Here is an 18,481-nt window from a genome sequence, read left to right as displayed (position 1 = left end):
ACCTCCCCCGCATCCCCGAAACTCCTGGAGACATTATCACGCAGCGAAGCCCCTCACCGCAACCCTCTACCTCCAGAGCGGGACGCTCGCATTCTCTTTCCCCGCGCGTCTCCTCTAGGCTGGCTTCAATCCGGGAATCATCCCCTAGCCAGGATCTGCGCACGCCTCCCCCATCTCCATCTAGGGGGAGAATTTCGCTTTCACCCCCTCCCAGCAGCCAAGCGTCACCCAGGTCGATTGACCATGACGTGACTGTAATGGCCGTCCCGGACCACTGGGAATCGCTTTCGCCCCCAGTCACACCTACTCCACCTTTATTGTATTCACCCCCCACCCAAGTTCCATCCACTGCGACACCCGTCACACTCGTCGCACCCGCACCCGTCGCACCCGTCGCACCCGTCGCACCCGTCGCACCCGTCGCACCCGCCGCACCCGCCGCACCTGCCGCACCCATCGCACCCACCTCAACCCCGGATACTCACCTCCAAGCCGCTCTATCTAACATCATAGAAGCGGCCAAAGAAATTATCACCAAAATAAGCGAAGGCAGGAGCGTCACCAGCGCAAACAAAAAACGCATCCAAGAGCTCGCGAGGGGCATCATGGGCTCGGTGGAGAAGGCGCAGCAGACGGAGCTCCCCAAGCCCGTCTCGGATACTATCCTTCTGGCAATCAGGGAGAGTATCCGGGACGAGTTCAAGGCCCAAGCGCCCGTCCTCGCGCCACCTCCGGCTCCAGCCCTGAGGTCCTTCGCGGCTGTTGCTTCAACACCCCCGCCACCCAAACGCACCCCCCCGCCGCCACCTCCCCCACCACCTAAGCGCACCCTCCCTTCGCTGGTCATCAAGGCCAAAGAGACCGGGGCCCGACGGCCTGACGTCCTTGACGAGTGGCGTAAGAATGTCAGGTTTAGGGACACCACTTTCGCCCCCACCAACGTGCGCCCTCTGCGCAATAATATGGTGAAGGTTGACTTCGAAACCGTGGCGCAGCGGGATGACGTCATGGCGAAAGTAAACAAGCTCCCCGGGGTGGTTGCCGAGGAAAGCAAACTTCGGAAACCGCTTATCATCTTGAAGGGCATTAACACCCAACTACGAAAGGAAGAGCTGGTGGAGGTGGTGAGCGGACAGAACCAAGTGAGCGCCGCAGACATCCGCTTCTGCTTCGCACTGAAGAATCGGAATGAGAGGCTCTACAATGCTGTTTTAGAAGTGGCGCCAGCTGTCCGTCGAATGCTAGTCGAGGCGGGCCGGGCCAATGTGGAGCACCAGCGCGTGCACGTCGAGGACTTCAGCCGATTCGTGCAGTGCCGCAAATGCCTCCAATTCGGCCACACTGGCAATAAGTGCTCGGCGGAATTCTATCCGTGCGCTCACTGTGGCTCCTCGGCCCCACCACATCTCAAACTGCGCTCACAAATCAGATGCATCACAACTAAACTGCTTTAATTGCAAACGGTCAAATGACAAATCCACCGGTCACTCTGCCCTTGACTCTAAAAAGTGCCCCAAAATCATCAAAGCCATGACAGCCCTTAGCGACTCCACCGACTATGGTTATTAACGAATAGAGTTAACACAATGCAACCTCAACCGCTGCTACATAGCGCAACAAGAATTCTTCATCAACTTTCGCAACAGCAACTCTGACATTGCTCTCATCTCAGAACCATATGTCGGCCCTCACCTCGAGATGAGGCCTCCCCCAGACATGAACGTATTCCAGTTTCCCAACGCTCCCGCGTCAAGGCGTGCGTGGTGACCAAAGCCACTGTGGCTGCGGTCGGGGTCACGCAGCTGTCCTCAGCGAATCTGGCCGTCGTCCGTGTCAAACTAGGACCAAAATCTTTAAACGTAGTCTCCATTTACGTCGAACCCGACATAGACAAACACTCCACGATACACAGGCTAGACCATTTCCTAAGGACTACCAGATCCTCGCTGCGGATAGTGGGCGGCGATGTCAACGGCAGCCACCGGGAGTGGGGGGAGACACAAGACAACGATCGGGGAGAGGAAATTTGCACACTTATGGCCTCAAACGATATGGCTGTTTGCAACACCGGCAATGAGCCACGTTTGAGGCCATAAGACACGGCAACCTCTGCTCGTCAATAGTGGATGTCACATATGCGTCACAGAACCTAATAGACAGGCTGGAGGACTGGCTTGTGGACCGCGCGATCTGCCCTTCATCCGACCATAACGGGATCACGTTCAAAATAACCCCAACTCACAACATCGGAAAAACTGCTAAATCGACCACCTTCAAATACTCCACTTACAGAGCAGACTGGACAGACTTCCGCACACAAATACAATCAGCCACCGAACATCTTGTCACCCACACAGACTTCTCCACCCTCACCGAAACCGACCTAGACCAAACGGTAAATCAACTAACCACAGCCATACAAAACGTCTGCAACAGAGTCTTCCACAGAAGGCAAAAACCTAAATATTTCAACCCATGGTGGTCAGAAGAGCTGGAATCTCAAAAGAAAGACTGCATCCGACTACACCATCGTCTCCACAACCTGAAAAAGGCCAACAAACCACTCGACAACATCATCAGAGAATACACAGAAGCAAAGCGAAATTACGCCAAAGCCATCTCCAAACGATCCACCGAACATTTCAGACAGTTCTGCGACGCGCAGGGGAAAGAGGACGTCTGGGCCATCACAAACCGCCTCATAAAGGATGCACCCCTAAGGAAACCACCACAAACCCTAAAAATCGACATAACCTACACTGACAACACCAACGACACCGCAACCGCACTGCTAAACCACTTCTATCCTGACGACACTCCCGATCTGACAGTACGCCAGCAACACCTGCGAGACACCACAAGAAACCCACCTAACACACCAGACGACATACTCTTCACCACCGACGAGATAAGGGAGTGCCTAAGCCACACCAATCCCAAAAAAGCCCCCGGAGCCGACCATCTAACCTCAGACATCTGCGCACAAGCCTTTGATGCCATCCCCCAATTCTTCACGGAACTTTACAACAGAAGTCTGGAATTAGGCTACTTCCCCAAAATATGGAAACAGGCGGTGGTTAAAATAATTCCAAAACCAAATAAACCGGCAGAACAACTCAGCTCGTACCGCCCGATCGGACTCATTGCAGTTTTCGGGAAAATCCTGGAAAAACTGATCATCAAAAGGCTAGAGCATAAATCGGAACAAGAGGAATCTCTGAACAAAACCCAATTCGGCTTCAGACCCCAAACATCGACGGTGGATGCGCTTGAGCGGGCCCTGAAAATAGTAAAAACGGCCAAAGAGAAAAAGCGACAGGTCATAGCGATATCTCTCGATATAAAGGCCGCTTTCGACAACGCCTGGTGGCCTGCCTTATTCCAGCGATTACACCACATTCGATGCCCTAGAAATCTGTATAAACTCATCCAAAGTTACTTCACCGACAGGAGGGTCACCCTGGATTATGGGGAGAGCGCGTCGTCCAAATCGCTGACCAAGGGCTGCGTCCAGGGATCCGCTTGCGGCCCAGTCTTTTGGAATTTAATACTAGACGAACTTCTATCCATGCTGCTACCGGACAATGCCCACATACAAGCCTTTGCTGACGACGTGCTTCTCATAGTCGAGGGAAAGTCGAGAGAGGAGGTGGAGCGCACTACCAACACCTGTCTTCGCGAGATATACTCTTGGGGAGATAGAGTAAAACTGCGATTCGCACCGGAAAAGACGCAATGCATATCATTCACAACACAAACCCTAACAGCTGAAATAGAAATGAACAATGTCCGTATACCTTTTACAACCCAAATTAAACTTCTTGGCGTAATCATTGACAATAAACTAAACTTCATCCAACATTCTAAATACATAATAGGGAAAGCTACGAGAATTTTCAAAAATCTGTGCAAATTTGTTAGACCCACTTGGGGAATACATCCGGAAAATGTAGAATGTATATACAGGCAGGTGATAACACCCATAATAACTTATGCGGCGGGAATCTGGGGAACAGCTACAGGGTTCTGTTCGGTTCGCAGAGCCCTCCGTTCGTTCCAAAGAGCGTTTGCCATTAGGGCGATCCGAGGATTTCACACGATCTCTGCCGTCGCCGCGGATGCGCTAGCGCGGTTCCCGCCGCTACACCTTGTGGTGGAGGAGGCGCGCGAGACGCACCTTATCAAACAATCTGGCACGTTGGGCTCCCTCCCTGAGGACATTGGTCTGTACAGACGCGTCCGGATCAGGGACCTCCTGCACCCAGCCAAGCGGGTCACGATAGACTACGATACGGCGACCACGCAGGAGGAAACCGACTACCTGATGAACCCGGAGGCACCCAATGTCTTCACGGATGGGAGCAAACACGAAAACGGAGATACGGGGTCGGCATTTGTCGTCATCATGGAGGGACTGCCGGGGGGATCCGTGACCAGAAAATTCAAACTGTGCCGAACCTCTACAGTATTCATGGCCGAACTCTACGCTATAGCCCAAGCCTTGGAGTGGCTCCGCGCTCGGAACCACTCCTCGGCAAAAATCTTCACAGATTCTCTCTCCGCTCTAAAGGCTATCCAGGACCGCAGCAACACAGACCACCTTGTGAATCGCATTCACAAGGACCTGTTCTTGCTGCGGTCCAGGAACCAGATGGTGGACTTCGTGTGGACGAAGGCTCACGTCGGGATAGTGGGAAACGAGATCGCGGACGCGGCAGCCAAAGCGGCGGCCTCCAAAAAGACCGCGTCCGAGGTCAATTTCTTCCCACTGTCCCACGCCAAGCGACTCCTGAAAGCGAAAACGCTACAGGCTTGGCAGGCGGAGTACCAGTCGACCACACAGGGAGCCACCACCAAAGCCTTCTTCCCGCTCATCTATCACATCCCTTCCGCTCTAAGCGTCTTTAAAATTTCCTTCTCTCTCACTCAGATTCTAACTGGCCACGGATTCCACAAAACTTACCTCTCCAAATTCAAAATCATTGATGACGACAAATGCCCTTGCGATGGCACTACAGCCCAAGATATACCACACCTTCTAAGAGAGTGCCCTATATTCGACAAGACACGCCATGACTACGTCACGGCGTGTCTACGCAATAAAATCGACGAATTTGACCTGATCCAGACCTCAACTAAAGAGGAAACGACAACGACATTCTTGAAATTGGTAGACAATATCGTCTACAATCTCAAAACCATCAATGGGACATAAATCTCTAAAATCTGTCATTTCTCCCAAAAACCTCCTCCCCTCCTAACATAACACAGATAGATGCACGCAACTTTGTATCAAATAGCAAAGAAAACGTGCATCTAAACTTAGTGATTTATGTAAAATTGTGCCCAAATCAAGCCACTATTCCTAATATTTCAAAAAAAAAAAAAAAAAAAAAAACCTAACCTAACCTAACCTAACCTAACCTAACCTAACCTAACCTAACCTAACCTAACCTAACCTAACCTAACCTAACCTAACCTAACCTAACCTAACCTAACCTAACCTAACCTAACCTAACCTAACCTAACCTAACCTAACCTAACCTAACCTAACCTAACCTAACCTAACCTAACCTAACCTAACCTAACCTAACCTAACCTAACCTAACCTAACCTAACCTAACCTAACCTAACCTAACCTAACCTAACCTAACCTAACCTAACCTAACCTAACCTAACCTAACCTAACCTAACCTAACCTAACCTAACCTAACCTAACCTAACCTAACCTAACCTAACCTAACCTAACCTAACCTAACCTAACCTAACCTAACCTAACCTAACCTAACCTAACCTAACCTAACCTAACCTAACCTAACCTAACCTAACCTAACCTAACCTAACCTAACCTAACCTAACCTAACCTAACCTAACCTAACCTAACCTAACCTAACCTAACCTAACCTAACCTAACCTAACCTAACCTAACCTAACCTAACCTAACCTAACCTAACCTAACCTAACCTAACCTAACCTAACCTAACCTAACCTAACCTAACCTAACCTAACCTAACCTAACCTAACCTAACCTAACCTAACCTAACCTAACCTAACCTAACCTAACCTAACCTAACCTAACCTAACCTAACCTAACCTAACCTAACCTAACCTAACCTAACCTAACCTAACCTAACCTAACCTAACCTAACCTAACCTAACCTAACCTAACCTAACCTAACCTAACCTAACCTAACCTAACCTAACCTAACCTAACCTAACCTAACCTAACCTAACCTAACCTAACCTAACCTAACCTAACCTAACCTAACCTAACCTAACCTAACCTAACCTAACCTAACCTAACCTAACCTAACCTAACCTAACCTAACCTAACCTAACCTAACCTAACCTAACCTAACCTAACCTAACCTAACCTAACCTAACCTAACCTAACCTAACCTAACCTAACCTAACCTAACCTAACCTAACCTAACCTAACCTAACCTAACCTAACCTAACCTAACCTAACCTAACCTAACCTAACCTAACCTAACCTAACCTAACCTAACCTAACCTAACCTAACCTAACCTAACCTAACCTAACCTAACCTAACCTAACCTAACCTAACCTAACCTAACCTAACCTAACCTAACCTAACCTAACCTAACCTAACCTAACCTAACCTAACCTAACCTAACCTAACCTAACCTAACCTAACCTAACCTAAACACATCTCGTGAGAGTTAACCTAACCTAACCTTTTTTTTTTTTTTTTTTTTTTTTTTTTTTTTTTTTTTTTTTTTTTGTTCTCGCAGGAGGAAACCCATTTACGGGCGACCCAGGGGAAAAAACATCTCCCCTGGAGTGTGGGGCTCCCAGGCCGCTGCCGGCCCGGACTACCCACTAAAACCTCCTGCGGCGGTTTTCCATCCGACCGTTAGTGGGGGCGCCATGGGATCGCGGACATTTCACCACGACGCCCCCCGGTTCTGCCTCGCCAGGCGTCCTCACCGTAGCAGACGACGGGCGAAACGTGCCCGCCGCCTGCCACGTCTGCCTCTCCTGTTCAGAGGGGCGTTGGCTTGCGCCTCACGCTCCCTCTCGGCGGCCTCCTTCTGCGACATGACAGCCTCGCAGAAGGAAGCCACCGCATCCCAACACCTTTCGCTGCACAGCATCTTTTCTACGACACTGTGCAGCGCAAGGTCCACTCCTCCCAAATCCACAATGAGTTCTACCCTTTCCCCCGCCCACCTTTCGCAGTCTGCCAGAGTGTGTTGTGCCGTGTCATCCGGCTCCCCACACTCATGGCAGACCGCGCTCTCCTCCCTTCCAATCCTGTGCAGGTAATGACCGAAGCACCCGTGTCCGGTCATTACCTGCGTCAGCCTATAGGTCAGCTGGCCGTGGCCTCTTCCAACCCAATCTGCGAGCGATGGCAGGAGCGCCCCAATGGTTCTTACACCATATGGGGAGTTTTCAAGCTCAACTTTCCATCGCTCGCGCAGTCTATCCACGGCCAGCTGCCTGACCGCCCTCATTTCCCTGGGAGCGAGCCTGATTCCAAGTGACCTGCACCTGGCCCGCTCCCGGTACACCTCAGTCTGTACCTGGGCCTCCAGTTCCCATGGCGGGGTTCCAGCAAGAGCGCAAGCTGCTGCCCAAGCCACCGTCACATAGGCCCGGGCAATGCGATTGGCCACCACTTTTTGTGGCCTACGCAGCCGGGCCTTATTGGCTGTGGAGAGCCTGTCCGACCAGATCGGTGCCCCGTACAGCGCCATGCTGCGGGTAACACCCGCATACAGCTGGCGGCACGAGGCGCCAGGCCCTCCGACGTTGGGCAGCAGACGGCTCATTGCCGACGCTGCGCCTATTACTCGGGGAGCCAATTGACGAAAGTGCTCCCCGAAGTCCCAGCGTGAGTCCAGGATGATGCCCAGGTACTTTAAGTACGGCTTCACCTGGACTCTCTCCCCGCCAATGGGAACGCATTCATTTGAGGGCGGTCTCCAGCTCCTCTTCCTCCCGAAGGCGATGACCTCGCATTTTGTGAGGGCCACCCTTAGTCCCAGCATCCTGATGCGTGTGAGCATCAGGTCTGCCGCGACCGCCGCAGCCCTAAGGGTGCTCTCCAACTGCTCCCCCCGGACAGCCACCATTGTGTCGTCTGCATAGCAGATAACTATTGTCCGGGGGGGTAGGGCCGCGCGGATGGCCCAATCGTAGCCGACGTTCCACAGCAGGGGGCCTAAAACCGAACCCTGGGGAACGCCGCAGGTCATCGCCCTCGACTTCCTTCCTTCTTTGTCCTCGTAGAGCACCTCCCTGCCTGTTAGGTAGTGCCCTACGAGGTTCCTTAGATAGAGGGGCACTCCGTGATACCGGAGCGCCTCCTCTATCACTTCATAAGGGAGGGAGCCGAAGGCGTTCGCTATATCAAGCGATACGCCCACGGCCCCTCCCCCTCTCCCAATTGCTTCCTCCGAGAATGCCCTCAAGGCCCCGATGGCGTCAATGGTGGACCGCCCCTTTCGAAAACCATATTGGCAGTCCGACACATTGGGTCCATCGTTTTCCAGATGCTGGGCAATTCGGGCCGCCACAATACGTTCCAGTAGTTTGCCCGTCTCGTCCAGCATCAGGAGGGGCCTCCACCCCGAAGGAGAGTCCTCAGGCCGGCCTTCTTTTCTAATAAGGACAAGCCGGCCTTCTTTCCACGGCTTTGGGAACCGCCCCGTCGACAAGCAGTCGTCGAACAGCTCTCTGAGGCGGCTCCCAATGTGTTTCGCCGCCACCGGGAGTATGGGACCAGGGACCCCGTCTGGGCCTGGGGCCTTTCTGCGGCCCTCCAGACGCTTTAGTCCCCAGTCAAACTCCTCGTCCGTCACCGGTGGCACGCTCGCCGTGGTGGACTCCCGTTCAGGGGCCGACATCCTCGGAGGGACAAATTCCTCAGCAGAGGGGAACAGGCCTTCCACGATCCGCTTGAGGAGGTCCGGTTCCATGGAGGCCGTGGGGGGGGCGTATCGCAGTTTGTTGCGAACAGTCCTGTATGGCCTCCCCCATGGGTCCCTGTCGAGCGTGGCCAAGAACTCCTTGTAAGCGTCGTCCTTGGCCTTGGCTATCGCAGCCGACAGGGTCCTTTTGGCCTCCTGGAGAGCGAGGTGCAGCCGCGCCTCCTCTCCGTCAACGACATTACGCCGCCGTCTGCAACGCGTATATTCGCGTCTGGCTCGGTTACTGGCGGATCGGAGAGCAGCAATCTCTTCCGACCACCAGTGAACCGCCGTTTTTGCAGCCGGCGGCCCGGACCTCCTCATCGAAGCGTCGCAAATTCGCGTGAGCGACGCACGAAGGCCTGTTGCCCTCTCATCCACGCCAAGGGAACGGCTTGGTGTGGGTCTTGTCCAGGCTTCAGTCATGGCCGCCTCCTCAGCCAGGTCCCTGTCGAGGCTAGCCAGACACCATCTCGGGAACCCCCGGTCCCGCCCCCTCAAGCCCTGTACGGGCTGCTGGGGCCTGTTGGAGACCCCCATTCGGATGTACCTGTGGTCCGAGAGGGTCTCCACGTCCTCCAGGACACGCCAGTCCACGACACGCGCGGCAATGACGGGGCTCGCGAAGGATATGTCGACAATCGACGCCCCGTTCCGCCGCACGCATGTGTCGACGTTGCCCCGGTTTAGGACTTCAAGCCCCAATCCCACAGCCCAATCGTACAGGGCCTCTCCCCTCGGATCGTCGACAGGAGAGCCCCAAGCCGAGTGCTTGGCGTTGAGGTCTCCCATCAGTAGCACCGGTGCTGGCGCCGCTCTCCCTATTACCTCACCCACCCTCTCGAGAAAGTCCTCGAAGGCACGCAGCGGCCTATTGGGGGAGAAGTATGCCGCAACTATGGCAAACTCCCCCCATTTTGCCGCCGCGTATCCCGGACCGCTATCGATTCTCGAGAGAGGTGGGCGATCCCCAGTTCGGGGAGAGGTAATTGCCACCAGCCCGTCCGTGTCTCCGATCCAAGTAGGAAGGGGGGGGACACAATACGGTTCCACCACGACGGCAGCACCAATGGCCCACTCCGCCACGTGCTGGACTAGGAGGTCCTGTGCACGGGCGCAGTGGTTAATGTTGGCCTGCAGCACCTCTGCCTGTTGCGGAGACCCGCCTGGCATTAGTGCTCCATCGTGGTGCCCTCAGGGGTTCCCTTGTTTGGGGGGGCCAGTTTGCCCCGTGTGCGCGGCGGATTGCACGAGGGGCCGCCCATAACGTGTTTGGCGACCAACTTGTGCGCAAAGCACACCGCGCACCAGGGTTCACTGGCCTCGCACGCGGACGAGACGTGCCCCGCTTTGCCACAGCGATGGCATAACTCGGACCTGTCCACCGGGGACGGGCAGAGGGCTCTAGTGTGGCCAATGCCCATGCACCGGAAACACCGCATGGGCAAGGCCTCCAGCCCCCTGACCTTGGCGGCCGTCCAACCAACAAGGAGACGCCCCTCGTCTATGAGGGCGTTGGCAGCCGCCACAGGGCAGGTGATGATCACCGACGCCGTCATATCCGGCGCCATGCGAATATTTCCCACCCTGACTTGTCCCGGTAGACATTTTCCCGCCCTCGCTGTGGCCTCTTTTAGGGCCTCCGGCGTTACTCCCTCATCAAGGCCAGAGACCCTGATTTGTGCCGCTTTAAACGGCCTCGTCACCTCCGCTTCTCCTCCAATGACCTCCCGGAGCTTCTCTGCGAGGCTGTCCGCTGCAGCCCCGCTGTTAGCTCCGGGTATTTCAATTATACGAGCCCCCGTTGCCGTGCCACGCACAGCCGACACATGGTCCACCCCTATCGACGAAAGGTCGATGGTGGTGGCCCTCGTTATCACCGCTCGGTAATCCATTTTGGATTCCGGCTTGAGGGTCACCACCACCGCCGAAGTCTTAGGTGGGGTGAACCTAATCTTTTTAGGCGGCTGTGCGCTCGCCTTGGGGGCCTTCACTGGGGTAGGCTCAGGCTGGGCAGAAGGGGAGGGTTTGTTCCCCTTCTTTTTCCCCCTTCTAACCACCTCAGCCCACCCCTGTTCACCTTCCTGAGGCGGAGGTACAACGGCAGGTACCTCGGCAGGCGCCTGGGCCTGCACCGTCGCTTGTTTGGGCTGCTTTTTAGCCGGGGCGGCTTTGGGTGCAGGCCCAGGTCGTGCTGGGGGCATGAGAGTAGCCCCCGCAGCTGCACCAGCGTAGCTCCGTCCCGTTCCTGGGGCCGGTGTACCAGGTGGGGCCTCCTTCCTCCTCTCGTCGGCTGCGAGTGGCGGCCGAACGATCGGTTCCGGGGCCAGGATGCCCCTCTTCTCCGCCTCCTTGAGGCGGTCATTCACCATACCCCCCAGCCTGAGGAATATGTCCCTCTCAAAGGACTCCTTCCATTCGGAAAGGAGTCCCCTGATGTCCTCAAGCGAGGGGGCTCCCGCCGCTGGATGGGCCTCGTTCAGCGCCGACGACGTGCGCTCGGCAAAGGCCGTGCGCAGGGCCTTCGTCTCCTGCTGGAGGAGCGAAAGCTGCTCCCGCATTCTCTTATTGTCCGCTCTGAGAATGCGGACAGCCTCCGACTCCTCACACTGTGCCTCAATTTTGCCCGCTGCCACGATTATATCATGGCAGGCCTCATTCATGGCCCGCCATGCCGTCCCCTTCAGGTTGCCGGACTTTCCGGCCTCCGCCAACACCTTCTGGGCAGCCGCCCTCACCACCTCAAGGTGCTCGTCCACGAGGCACCTTTTTCCGCTCTCCTCGCTGGCCTTCAAAAACTTGCTGGTACCAGCCCTGTCCAGCTCGCGTTCAAATTCGGCGTAATCCGCCGAAAGATCGCGGAGCCTCTCCCTTGCCTCGGCCGTCCCGGAATAGGATCCCCGACGAGCAGCCCGGCCCCTCGTGACAGAGGAAAGCTTATTGGAGGCCCTTTCAGCCTCCTCAACATCCTCCGAAGCTTTCCTCTTTGGGGCTTGACCCCGCTGCTTCCCGCCTAGCTTAACATCCGGGAGCCAGACTGACCCGTCCGAGTCGGCGTCGGAAAAGTAGAGCGACTCCGATCGACTAATCGCCGTCTTCTCGCTCTCCCCCACACTCATCCCCTCCTCTTTATTCCCCCCGGTTGATCTCTTCCCCCTTGGGGTCAGAGACCTTCCCCTCGAAGCTTTGGCCACGTTCCTACCCATGTTGGGCCAGAAGTGACCAAGTCAAACAAAATTGGCCCCTAAAGGGGCAAAAACAAGGCAAAATCCACAGACAGGGGGCAGCAATTGGCCCCTGCCTGGTTGCAAAAAGTTGAGCTACCCCGCACCAGCGGTCTGGTAGCTGTGGTCAACAGCACAACCTTACTTTTTGCAAAAAAGAATAGGATCCTGCCAGTGCCTCAACTCCACAAGGAGCCAAGACACTGAACCCGTCAAAAACAAAACCAAAAGAAAACTCTTGATGCCAAAAACCACCAAGACACCTCAAATTGCACTCAACACAACCTCAGCGCACTTAATACACTTCAGTATCAGCACTACACCTCAGTATCAGCACTACACCTCAGTATCAGCACTACACCTCAGTATCAGCACTACACCTCAGTATCAGCACTACACCTCAGTATCAGCACTACACCTCAGTATCTCAGCACTACCCTCAGTATCTCAGCACTACAACCTAACCTTTTTTTTTTTTTTTTTTTTTTTTTTTTTTTTGTTTTTTTTTTTTTTTTTTTTTTTTTTTTTTTTTTTTTTTTTTTTTTTTTTTTTTTTGTTTTCGCAGGGGAATGCATTTACGCACTGAGTGTGGGACTCCTGGGCCGCTATCCAGCCCAGACTACCCACTAAACCCCTGCGGGTGCCATCGGCCGCTTTACAGGGAGGCGCCTCGGATCTATCTAACACAAGACGCCTCAGCGACTGGCCGGTCTCTTTCGCCAGAGACCGGACTCACCATTCTCAGGGGCCCACCGACACCTGGTGGACCCCTGCCGTCGGGTGGGACTAGTCCCACCGATTTAGGGGGGCGCCTGCAGGCGCGCAAGGTAGCGCCTGCGTCGCACCCCCGTCCGCCTTCTGCGGATCGGCTCCGCGAGGGGGTGGTCCTCGCGGTTCCTTTCCTCGGCCTCCCTCTGTGACATAACAGTCTCACAGAAGGAGGCCACTGCCGCCCAGGCTCCGTCACTCCCGAGCATCGCATTGACGACACTCGGGAGCGACAGATCCACTCCACCGAGCACTGCCACCAGATCGTGGCGCTGCCGACTCCACCTGGGACACTGCTCTAGAACATGTTGAGCAGTGTCCCGAGCCTCGCCACAATCGTGGCAGACCGGCTCGGTCTCCCGCTGGGCCACGCGGTGCAAGTACTCACCGAAGCAGCCATGCCCGGTGAGCACCTGCGTCATGCGGAAGGTGAGAGGCTTGCGCCGCCTCAACATCCATCTCTCCAGGACCTGGCGCAGGGCCTCCACTGTGCGTACACCGTACGTTGCCCGCGCCAGGTCTGCCTCCCACCTCCGCATGAGTTCCGCTTGCCCTCGCAAGCGGACCCGCCGGACCATCTCAGGCGAGGGGTGCTCGCCGATTTCCCTCCTGTTCGCCACAAAGTGGTAAACCTCGGCGAGCACCTCCGCCACCAACTCCCACGGCGGGTCGCCCGCGAGGGCTGTGGCCGCAGCGTACGCCACGGTACGGTACCCCCGTATCGCCCTTACCGCGATCACCTTCTGCGCCTGCCGGAGAAGGCGCTTATTCTCCGCGGCAAGGGCGTCCACCCAAACGGGGGCGCCGTACATCGCCATACTCCGGCACACGCCGGAGTACAGCTTCCGTACAGCGTCGCTGGGCCCACCCAGATTGGGCAGGAGTCGGCCCAGCGACGCAGCCGTCCTGACGATCCTTTGCCCCAGCTCTCGGAAGTGGGGGACAAAGGACCATCTCCCGTCGAGGATGAGGCCCAGGTATTTCATCTGGGCACTCACCCTCAACTCCTCATGACACTACAACCTAACCTAACCTAACCTAACCTAACCTAACCTAACCTAACCTAACCTAACCTAACCTAACCTAACCTAACCTAACCTAACCTAACCTAACCTAACCTAACCTAACCTAACCTAACCTTTTTTTTTTTTTTTTTTTTGTTTTCGCAGGGGAATGCATTTACGCACTGAGTGTGGGACTCCTGGGCAGCTAATCGGCCCAGACTACCCACTAAACCCCTGCGGATGCCATCGGCCGCTTTACAAAGAGGCGCCTCGGATCTAACTAGCACAAGGCGCCTCAGCGACTGGCCGGTCTCTTTCACCAGAGACCGGACTCTCCACTCTCAGGGGCCCTCCGACATCTGGAGGACCCCTGCCGCCGGGTGGGACCTCTGTCCCACCGATTCAGGGGGGGCGCCCGCAGGCGCGCCCCCAACCACCAAGGCGAGCCGCACGCCATCCAGTCCGGAAGCAGACCGGAGGCAGCGGCTCTCCGTCTTATTCGGCCGCAGAGGATAGGGACAGCGGCGCACCGTAATACCGGCAGTCCTCCTCCTCTGCGGCCCCACCGACCACCATGTCTGCGCCATGGCCGCGCCTCATTCGGCCGCAGAGGATAGGGACAGCGGCGCACCGTAATACCGGCAGTCCTCCTCCTCTGCGGCCCCACCGACCACCATGTCTGCGCCATGGCCGCGCCTGGTCGCGGAGGATAGGGAGAGCGGCGCACCGTAATACCAACCCCTCCTCTTCCCCCGCGACCCCTACCACGGCTGTAAGAGTAGAGGGCTTAGCCCCCTTCTCTCACAGCCACTGAGCCAATTGGCTCTCCAACCTGGGTTACCCGACATGGGTAACCCACCACCAGTTGCCAGGACATTTGCCAACGGCTAACAAGACCCCTAAACGGGGAGTTATTAACCGTCGCCCAGGGTGCACCAGCCCAATAACTTGTCAGCCGCCGCTATCACCGAATCAAAGATCAAGTGACAGAAGCAAACCTTCAAATCATCGAGCCAACGTGGAGGTTTCCTGACAGTAGCACCCCAACCTAACCTAACCTAACCTAACCTAACCTAACCTAACCTAACCTAACCTAACCTAACCTAACCTAACCTAACCTAACCTAACCTAACCTAACCTAACCTAACCTAACCTAACCTAACCTAACCTAACCTAACCTAACCTAACCTAACCTAACCTAACCTAACCTAACCTAACCTAACCTAACCTAACCTAACCTAACCTAACCTAACCTAACCTAACCTAACCTAACCTAACCTAACCTAACCTAACCTAACCTAACCTAACCTAACCTAACCTAACCTAACCTAACCTAACCTAACCTAACCTAACCTAACCTAACCTAACCTAACCTAACCTAACCTAACCTAACCTAACCTAACCTAACCTAACCTAACCTAACCTAACCTAACCTAACCTAACCTAACCTAACCTAACCTAACCTAACCTAACCTAACCTAACCTAACCTAACCTAACCTAACCTAACCTAACCTAACCTAACCTAACCTAACCTAACCTAACCTAACCTAACCTAACCTAACCTAACCTAACCTAACCTAACCTAACCTAACCTAACCTAACCTAACCTAACCTAACCTAACCTAACCTAACCTAACCTAACCTAACCTAACCTAACCTAACCTAACCTAACCTAACCTAACCTAACCTAACCTAACCTAACCTAACCTAACCTAACCGATATACCTATTTGTTCCCCTACATCCCAGTGAATTTTCTCTTTAGTGCATCTCGTGTACCCATCGATATAACAAGTGTTTTCAGTGCAGTTTTCTCTATAGTTTCTCTTTAAAAAATTCATTTAGTTCCCGTGAACGCCATACTTAGGCGCTAACACTCAAATAATTCCCTAAAATTTTTTCTCGCTATCCCTTGATCGTCTTTGATTGTAGTTCTGCTTACTTACCTGTCTCCCGGCTCCCTGTGAAGTTTCGTCGCTTTCCGTTGCATCCTTGTTGCATTTTCACCTGTAACATACTAATTTTTCATACAATTTTTATTAAAATCACACTTTTTCCTGTTTTTTCCAAATTTTTCCTATCGGACCCTCTCTAGCTTGTTACACCATCTTATCAGGCTAACGGAGGCGCATCTTTTGACGCCTCAAACGTCTCGATAGGACCACCCATTTTTGAAATTTTCGCCCACCACACCCGCCCAATTGTGTTCAGGTTGTAAAAGGGACTTCACTTGGGACACCCCATACCCAGATCTACTTCGCTTTTACCGCCACCTAGGGCCAAAAATTGTCACCTAAATTAACAGCACCCCAAATAACAACAGTTTAGGATTCCCTTGTAGTTCTACCCGTCCTCTACTCCGGAAAATTATTGCTTTTTGTTATTCTCTCTTCTGTTGCTCTCCCTCGTCTCCTCAACTTTTACTTACATAGACGATATTCTAAATTTTTTCATACCTTCTTCTAAACACTTTTCCGATCTAAGACAACATGGTCTTAGCCCACTCACCTCCGCGTAAGGCGGCCAATACTCGCCCCCCAGACAGGAACCGTAGGAACCTCACCCGCATCTCCGAGACTCCTACGGACATTATCACACAGCAGAGTCCCCCGCCGCAACCCACCACCTCTAGAGCGGGGCATTCACGCTCTCACTCCCCGCGGTCACCCCCGCCCAGGGGAAGGGCCCCTGTACGTTCACCTCCCCAGCGACTCCAGCGTATCATGCAGTCACCATCACCGTCCACTTCTCACGGTGCTCCCACCTCCCCACCCCAGTTGCCCCGACCGAGATCATCTTTCTCCCCCCCCGCAACCCCTTCTCGGGGATACATGTCGCCACCTAGCACTCCGGCCAGCAGGCGTGGGTCGATAAGCCGTGTGGGGGAGGATATCCCGGCGTCCTGGGAATCACTCTCACCGCCGTCGGATATCACCCCCGCACTCGTTTACTCTCCGTCGTCTACCCTCACCCCCGCGCCGTCGAACTTGCCGCCCCCGGCTGCTACACCGGCGCAGACGCACCCCCAGCCCACCCAAAGCCAAGTTGTGACTCAGCCTCTCTCAGTCGCAATCGCGGCGGCGACGGTCGCCCCGCAAGCGACACCAGCCCCCACCTTCCCCACCGCGCTCCAAGCGACACTCTCCTTTATCTCGGACTCGGCCAAGGAAATTATCGCCAAGATTTCCGAGGGCAAGAGCGTGACCAGCGGCAACAAGAAGCGCATAAAGGAGCTGGCGCAATCTATCATGGGCGCGGTGGAGGGGTCCCGAAACGAGACTCCGCCCGAGCTCCCGAAGCCGGTTTCGGACGCGGTCCTCCATGCCATCCGGGAGACTATCAGGGACGAACTAAAGGGACATACGCCTACTCAAGTTCCCACTCCCCACCCCGCCCCTCTACCTACCTCAACCCCCCCAGCCCCCCAGTCGAGGTCCTTCGCGACGGTAGCCGCCACCTCTCCACCCAAACGTCCTTCGCCAATGCCTCGTACCCAGCCGGCTATAATCATCAAGGCCAAGGAGGCCGGTGACAAACAACCGGATGTCTATAGCGAGTGGCGCAAAAACATCAAGTTCAGAAACACCACATTCGCTCCCTCGAAAGTGCGCACCTTGCGCAACAATACGGTGAAGGTCAACTTCGACAACGCCGCGCAGAGGGATGAGACATTGGCGAGGGTCAACGAAGTCCCGGGTATAGTCGCGGAGAAATCCAAACTCAGGAAACCCCTCATCATCCTAAAAGGCGTGAGCAAGGAGACAAACAAGGACGAGCTGTTGGAAATCGTTGCCAGCCAAAATCAAGTGGCTGCCGGCGACCTTCGACTATGTTTCCTCCTTAAAAACCGCAATGAGAATCTTTATAACGCGGTACTGGAAGTAGCCCCCGCAATTCGACGCGCGTTTGTCGAAGAGGGTCGCGTGAATGTGGAGCATCAGAGGGTGCACGCGGCGGATTTCAGCCGCTTTGTACAATGCCGCAAATGCCTGCAGTTTGGACACACAGGCAACAAATGCTCGGCTGACTTCTACCCGTGCGGCCACTGCGGCTCCGCTACGCACCACATCACTACGTGCCCATACAGAACAGACGCAACTAAGATGACCTGCTACAATTGTAAAAAAGCAAACAGCACCAACACCAAACACTCCGCCCTCGACGCTAAATCTTGCCCCAAAATCCTCAACGCCTTAAAATCCCTCAATGACACAACCGACTATGGTTATTAGTACGATCAAAGTAACTCAATGTAACCTCAATCGCTGTTACACTATATATCACTTAATAGCGAATAAGTTCCTTTATTCATCAAAGGCATATAAATATAGTATAATATAGATATATAACACTTATAAAATTATGTACTGAAATATATGAATAGAATATACATATACGTATAATACACAATATTACACATATATATATATACATATACTTATAAATATAACCAAAATTATGTATAATCGTACAGTGGCGGGATTCCCCACAACTCTGTATCCAATAGCAGAAAGCAGAGGGAATCCCAAAACTTAAATCCTTATC

At 54.2% G+C, this 18,481-nt stretch overlaps 3 protein-coding genes across 3 annotated transcripts; 2 read left to right on the top strand and 1 right to left on the bottom strand.

Annotated features, from left to right (window-relative positions):
- Positions 1-257: 257 nt before the first annotated feature.
- LOC128680141 (protein VASP homolog) lies at positions 258-1,454 on the top strand. The gene has a single exon (XM_053762980.1). It carries the CDS (start codon positions 258-260, stop codon positions 1,452-1,454), a length of 1,197 nt encoding a protein of 398 aa, XP_053618955.1.
- An 8,658-nt stretch (positions 1,455-10,112) lies between these two features.
- Positions 10,113-12,146, bottom strand: LOC128680139 (uncharacterized). Its single transcript, XM_053762979.1, has one exon. The coding sequence runs from the start codon at positions 12,144-12,146 to the stop codon at positions 10,113-10,115; it is 2,034 nt and encodes a 677-aa protein (XP_053618954.1).
- A 4,279-nt stretch (positions 12,147-16,425) lies between these two features.
- Positions 16,426-18,168, top strand: LOC128680138 (uncharacterized). Its single transcript, XM_053762978.1, has one exon. It carries the CDS (start codon positions 16,426-16,428, stop codon positions 18,166-18,168), a length of 1,743 nt encoding a protein of 580 aa, XP_053618953.1.
- The last annotated feature ends 313 nt before the right edge of the window (positions 18,169-18,481 follow it).

Source organism: Plodia interpunctella, chromosome 23 (assembly GCF_027563975.2).
Source record: "Plodia interpunctella isolate USDA-ARS_2022_Savannah chromosome 23, ilPloInte3.2, whole genome shotgun sequence".
Taxonomy (NCBI): Eukaryota; Metazoa; Arthropoda; class Insecta; order Lepidoptera; family Pyralidae; genus Plodia; species Plodia interpunctella.
This window is presented reverse-complemented; position numbering and strand designations above follow the sequence as displayed.